This window comes from Coenobita brevimanus, chromosome 8, assembly GCF_032717465.1.
Source record: "Coenobita brevimanus isolate Jiangsu-jjx chromosome 8, ASM3271746v2, whole genome shotgun sequence".
Classification (NCBI taxonomy): domain Eukaryota; kingdom Metazoa; phylum Arthropoda; class Malacostraca; order Decapoda; family Coenobitidae; genus Coenobita; species Coenobita brevimanus.
In genome coordinates, this window is record NC_136961.1 from 700373 (window position 1) to 707179 (window position 6807).

General features: G+C 46.5%; 1 protein-coding gene across 1 annotated transcript; it reads left to right on the forward strand.

Annotated features, from left to right (window-relative positions):
* The first annotated feature begins 480 nt into the window (after nucleotides 1-480).
* Nucleotides 481-1629, forward strand: LOC145406145 (uncharacterized). The gene has a single exon (XM_080277345.1). The coding sequence runs from the start codon at nucleotides 481-483 to the stop codon at nucleotides 1627-1629; it is 1149 nt and encodes a 382-aa protein (XP_080133471.1).
* The last annotated feature ends 5178 nt before the right edge of the window (nucleotides 1630-6807 follow it).

Here is a 6807-nt window from a genome sequence, read left to right on the forward strand (position 1 = left end):
GTGGATGACAAAATAATGGAAGTGGTAAAGGAAGAACCAGGTCTAAAGTTACAGTGTGAAGTGCGTAACAGAATAACGGAGGTGGTAAAGGAAGAACCAGGTCTAAAGTTACAGTGTGAAGTGCGTAACAGAATAACGGAGGTGGTAAAGGAAGAACTAGATGTAAAGTTAGAGTGTGAGGTGGATGACAAAATAATGGAGGTGGTAAAGGAAGAACCAGGTCTAAAGTTACAGTGTGAAGTGCGTAACAGAATAACGGAGGTGGTAAAGGAAGAACCAGGTCTAAAGTTACAGTGTGAAGTGCGTAACAGAATAATGGAGGTGGTAAAGGAAGAGACAGATGTAAGGTTAGAGTGTGGGGTGCGTGACAAAATAATGGAGGTGGTAAAGGAAGAACTAGATGTAAAGTCAGAGTGTGAGGTGGATGACAAAATAATGGAAGTTGTAAACGAAGAAACAGATGTAAAGTTAGATTGTGAGATGAGTGACATAATGTTCCTCAGTGACAATGAGACTGTCGTGGCTGCAGTGTCCTCAGCTGAAGTTAAGCAGTTCAGATGTTTGGAGTGTGATAAAACATTTCCTTTAAAGAAAAGTCTTAACCAACATGCAGTTGTTCATTCAGGATTGAAGAATTTTGAGTGTGATGAATGTGGTAATCGATTTGCACAGAAGTGTAGTCTTACTCAGCACCTATTAATTCATTCAGGAGTGAAGAATTTCAAGTGTGATGAATGTGGTAAACTATTTGCACAGAAGGGTGATCTCACTCGTCACATATTAATTCATTCAGGAGTGAAGAAGTTCAAGTGTGACGAATGTGGTAAACTATTTGCACATAAGAATATTCTCACTCGGCACCTATTAATTCATTCAGGAGTGAAGAAGTTCAAGTGTGATGAATGTGGTAAACTATTTGCACACAAGAGTAGTCTCCCTCAGCACCTATTAACTCATTCAGGAGTGAAGAATTTCAAGTGTGATGAATGTGGTAAACGATTTACACAGAAGGAAAATCTCACCAGACACCTATTAATTCATTCAGAAGTGAAGAATTTCAAGTGTGATGAATGTGGTAAACTATTTGCACAGAAGGTTGAGCTCACCCGTCACATATTAATTCATTCAGGAGTGAGCTTCAAGTGTGATGAATGTGGTAAACTATTTGCATTTAAGGATAGTCTCACCAAACACCTATCAGTTCATTCAGGAGTGAAGAATTTCAAGTGTGATGAATGTGGTAAACTATTTGCATATAAGGATAGTCTCACCAAACACCTATTAATTCATTCAGGAGTGAAGAATTTCAAGTGTGATGAATGTGGTAAACTATTTGCACAGAAGGCTAAGCTCACCCGTCACATATTAATTCATTCAGGAGTGAAGTTCAAGTGTAATGAATGTGGTAAACTATTTGCATATAAGGATAGTCTCACCAAACACCTATTAATTCATTCAGGAGTGAAGAATTTCAAATGTGATGAATGTGGTAAACTATTTGTATATAAGGATAGTCTCACTAAACACGTATTAATTCATTCAGGAGTGAAGAATTTCAAGTGTGATGAATGTGGTAAACTATTTGCACACAAGTCTAGTCTCACCCGTCACATATTAATTCACGAGTGAAGAATTTCAAGTGTGATGATTGTTGTAAACTATTTGCACGGAAGGTTGATCTCACCAGACACCTATCATTTCATTCATAAGGGAAGAATTTCAAGTGTGATAAATGTGGTAAACAGTTTGGTCAGAGAAGCAGTCTCACAACTATCTATCTATCTATAGGCCGACGCCCTAATCCCGCAAAGGGTGGCCGCAGACAAAACGCCTCCAAGTCGCTCTGTCACCCACCATTTGACTACCCTCCCCCCAACTCACCCCCCCCCCTCCCTGACATACCTCTCAACTCCATCCCTCCACCTCGTCCTCAGTCTACCCCTCCCTCTTCCTCCCTCCACCTCACCTACATACACCCTCTTAGTCAGTCTTTCATTCTCCATTCTCTTCACATGTCCAAACCACCTCAATGTATTTCTCCTAATCCTCTCAACCACATCCACAATCACCCTACAACGTTCCTTCACTTCTTCATTTGTCAACCTGTCCCTCCACGTCACTCCACTTGCTCCACTCAAGTAAGTCATTTCCACTGCTCTCACTCTTGACTTGTTCCCCTCTTGCAAGGTCCACGCCTCGCTTCCATACGTCAGGGTAGGAATGACAGTACTATCATGCAGTGACTTCTTAACCCTCTTGTGCACGATAAGTTTCAGTAAGTTTTCTGGCTCATGATTTTATACGACGAAGCCGCCCGGCCGGGGAGCGCGCGCGCGGCAAATTTGAGCAAATGAAACACATTCTTGCCTTATTTTCGCCACCCAAAAATCCATGTATTCCCATGAAACCTTTCTCAAGGTAGGCATTGATGTTGTTCTATCTGATAAACAGGACCAAAACACAGGAAAACACCAGCAAAAAAAGTTATTAGCCCTGGAAGCATGGTCGAGTAAACTGTTTTCACTTCCCAACATCGCCGCTTGAATGTTTTCCATCATACAGGAAAATGATCTAATAAGTTTTTATAGAGAATTTCATCAGCTTTCTAACGAAACAAATCCGGTTGAGATACGATGTATACTTTTCGAGAAAATGGCCAAAAACTGAAAGCCATTTTCGGAAAAAATTCACTGACCTCTGATAGCTAAGTTTTCCCAGGCACCTTATGTTTTTATTACATAGTAATATGCCCAAATTCACCAGCTTTCCCCATCTCAAAGAAGAACCCCATACGCCTCATAGTTCTCGAGTAAATCGAAAAAAAGTACTAGGCACTCCGTGCGTGATTGACTCGTGATGCGCGCACGGCGTACGCAATGTTCCCGTCTACGTAACAACGAATTCTTATCAGAAATATTACATAGTTATGTATTGTATATATGTAGAATTTACTGCTCTTCATCATGGTTCAAACGTGAAATCGATACGTCCAATAGTTTTCGAGTAATTGGCCGACAAACAGAGAGTATTACTACGAGCATTTTTCAATGGTAACAGCCGGGAAGAGACACCCATTTCCACCGCCTTTTCTCGCACAACACGTAACATAATGCTTACATTTTGGTATTGATCATACGTAGAATTTAGTGGTATAGATCATGGTTGTTACAGAAAATCGATAAGTCTAATAGTTTTCGAGTAATTGGCTGACAAAGTGAGGTGATTACTCCGAGCGCTTGTCACTGATAACAACCGCGAGTGACAAAAACATTTCCCTCGCTTTTTCCCCCCCAAAACGCTACCAAAAGCTTACGTTCGGGTATTGATCATACGTAGACTTTAGTGGTATTGATGATGGTTGTAACAGGAAATCGATAAGTCTAATAGTTTTCGAGTAATTGGCTGACAAAGTGAGGTTACTCTTCCGATCGCTACCAACTTTTACACACACTGTAATTTCCTTGCGCACTTGCCTGAAGACTATGCTACCAATTTTTTTCCCCCTATCTGTACATACTATTACATCTTCCATGGATGTTTACCTATTGTTATAACCTACTACACATAAACATAACTCTTCTATTGTTACTGCTGTGGAGATTTACTTTCTTTCATATGTGTAATCTGAAGGAGAAAATGGTTATTTGTCTGAAAATTATTTGTCTGAAAATTGGAGAGGTAATGGTAATAGATTATCATATATATCAACCAAATTTGCAGAACTCACTTCCTCCAGGGGTGTTGATCCACTTTGACCAGGGATTTGAAGATGAGGAGTTATGTAGTCTGAGTGTGTGAGTGTGTGTGTTAGTGTGTGTGTGAGTGTATGTGTGAGTGTGTGAGTGTGTGTGTTAGTGTGTGTGTGAGTGTCTGTGAGTGAGTGTGTGTGAGTGTGTATGTTAGTGTGTGTGTGTGTGTGTGTGTGTGTGTGTGTGTGTGTGTGTGTGTGTGTGTGTGTGTGTGTGTGTGTGTGTGTGTTAGTGTGTGTGTTAGTGTGTGTGTGAGTGTGTGTGTGTGTGTGTGTGTGTGTGTGTGTGTGTGTGTGTGTGTGTGTGTGTGTGTGTGTGTGTGTGTGTGTGTGTGTAATTGTGTGTGTGTGTGTGTGTGTGTGTGTGTGTGTGTGTGTGTGTGTGTGTGTGTGTGTGTGTACACTCCACTAGGGAATACTTTGCTCGGTATGGAACTGTTCAAAGCAATCCCCTACACAAAGTGGCACATCACAAACAGGACACATGTGACTTGTGTCCCTCCTCATCTTGCCCAGGGAACACAGGGTGCACCGCAGCCTCCTCTTGTTAGGGATCCTCTCCCGCTGGTGCCCCAGTGTGTTGTCCAGCCGCAGTCTGTGGTCCACAAAGCGACGTCGCTTGCTGGGCTGGAGTCCTGGGTGTCCCTGGTCCTGTCGTCCTGGAGGTGCAGCTGCAGGCCCGGGCATGTCAGTGACAGCGGGTTCTCCCGACGGACCAGGAAGTGGTGATGGCTCCCTCTCCACCTGTGCTGGTTGCTGAAGTGATGGTGGTGGTGGCTCCTGTGCTGGGACTCCTCCTGCAGGTGGTGCTCCGGGCTGGTCCGGGTCCCCTCTTGGTGGTGCAGGAGCCAGTGGTGTTGGCAGCTGTGGTGGTGCTGCATCAGGTGCTGGGAGTCTTGCTGGCCGTCGGGCTGGAAGATCAGGGGCATGGTGGATGACGTGCCCTGACGGAGGCCACTCTGCTTCGTCGAAGAATAGGAGCTTGTCGACGATCTCTTCGACGAACTGTAGCAGAGTGACTGGCCTCCGTGGGCTCTTTTTGTAGAGGGCGAAGGCGTTGAAAATCGCCATCTGGATGAGGTAGAAGGTTACCTTCTTGGTCCACTTGACGGTCCGGCGTTGCAGTGGGTAATATTGGACCATTTGGTCAAAGTGGTCTACCCTGCCTATATGGCAATTGTAGTCATCCACCACGACGGGCTTGTCCACAGTCTTCTGGACGTAGTTGGTCGTCCCGTCACGTGCCCTGGTCTTCCCTTGAACCCGCTTTGGGATGGTGTCTGCGCTGTGGAAGGTGGAGATCATGTTGACGATGCGCTTGTCCTTCCACAGCAGCACCATCACATTATCTTTGTGCATCGCTGTGATGCCCGGCTCCGGTAGATTCTTGTTCCTTGCAATGTCCTGCAGCTGCTTAGGTGCTCCTCTAGCCAGGCATAGGGTCCCACACACGTAGGTTCCTGCACTGAAGAGGAGTTTGCACAGGGATACAGAGTTGTAATAATTGTCCATGTAAACTTTGTATCTCTGATCCCTCAGCGGCTCTACGAGGCTCCATACTGTCTGCTCCAAGGTCCTCTTCTGCCCCGTATACACCTCAAAGTTCCAGATGTAGCCCGAAGAAGCCTCAGCCAGGATGTAAAACTTGATGGAATACTTGGCAGGCTTCATTGGGTTGTAGACGCAGAAGCTGAGCCTCCTCTTCCAAGCCAATGATCCCTCATCCAGGCTGAGATGTTCCTCGGGTTGGTAGGTGTTCTGGAACCGCTGAAGGAGGTACTCGAGTACAGTGCGAACCCTGATGAGCCGGTCTTGATTGTCTCTGGGGATGGCAAGTGAGTTGAAAGCACGGAAGTGTTTCAGGATGGCCCTGAAACGCCTTCCACTCATCACTTGCGAAAAAAGGGGGTAGTTGTGGAGGCGGGAACGATGCCAGTAATGCCTGATGGTCGGCAGTGACATTACCCCCATGAAGAAGTAAATCCCCAGGAACTTGGCCATCATCTCTTCACTGCAGATCAACCATGAGTCCAAACCAGTCCCCACGATTGCTGCGTAGTTGTTGGTCTTGCGGGTGAAGTACGTCAACAACTCCCTGGTGAAGAAAAGCTGGAAAAACTGCAGAGGAGTTCTTGGCGCATCCACCCTCATCCCCGGGGATCTGGTAAAGGGCCCATTTGCTGGCGTGAATGGGCCACTGCTCCACCCCTCGTCACGTGCGTCAACACCTCCCGCACGGGTCGCAGTGGGTCGGGGTTCCGACACCCTCGTGCCTCCTCGGCGACCCCTTGGCCGGCCTCCATGGCCACGCTGAGGACCGCGGCGTCCTCGTGGAGGTGAAGGTGGTGATGATGACGAGGACAATGACACTGTCTCCTCGTCGGGGGCGGTGATGTTGTCTCCTCTTGCGACCCGGCCAGGGGAGGATGACACAGTCGCATCCTGCACCAGTTCCAGTGCAGAAATTGCACGGCGTGCAGGTGCCAGTGTCACAAAACTCAGCCCTGCTGGGGACGTCAGGCCGGCCAAGGGTTAACTGGAGGCAAGAGGAGGAGAGACAGCGATCGCTCTTGGTCCGAGAGGTCCCAGAGGAAACGATGCCTGTTCTTGAAGTGGGGACAATGGCTGGTTTGAAACTTCGGACACCGGTGGTGTTGGTGTCCGCTCCCGTGTTGGCAGGCGTGGTGGTCCAGAAGCCTGAGGGGTGTGCTCCTCTATCTCAACCCAGTCCTCCTCACTTGAAGCACCGCTAATCTCCTCATCCTCCTCGAACAGAACCTTCTGCCACTCCTCGGATGAGAGTCCCTTTCTGTCCATGGTGTGATGTTGATCCTTGGCAGTTTTTTTTCAGAATAAGTACAATGTCTTTAGGTTCTGTGCTGTAAAACAAGAGATATTATCCACCCTCACGCAACACCTTCCACTATGAGTATCACTACACAGGTGATGTTATATGTTTCCAAAGGACCAATCGCTGCACCATATACGAACATTTCACATGAACGATACCTGTTCAGTGTTTTTCCATGCTCTCATAACTGTTCATTGTCGTCCGTGGG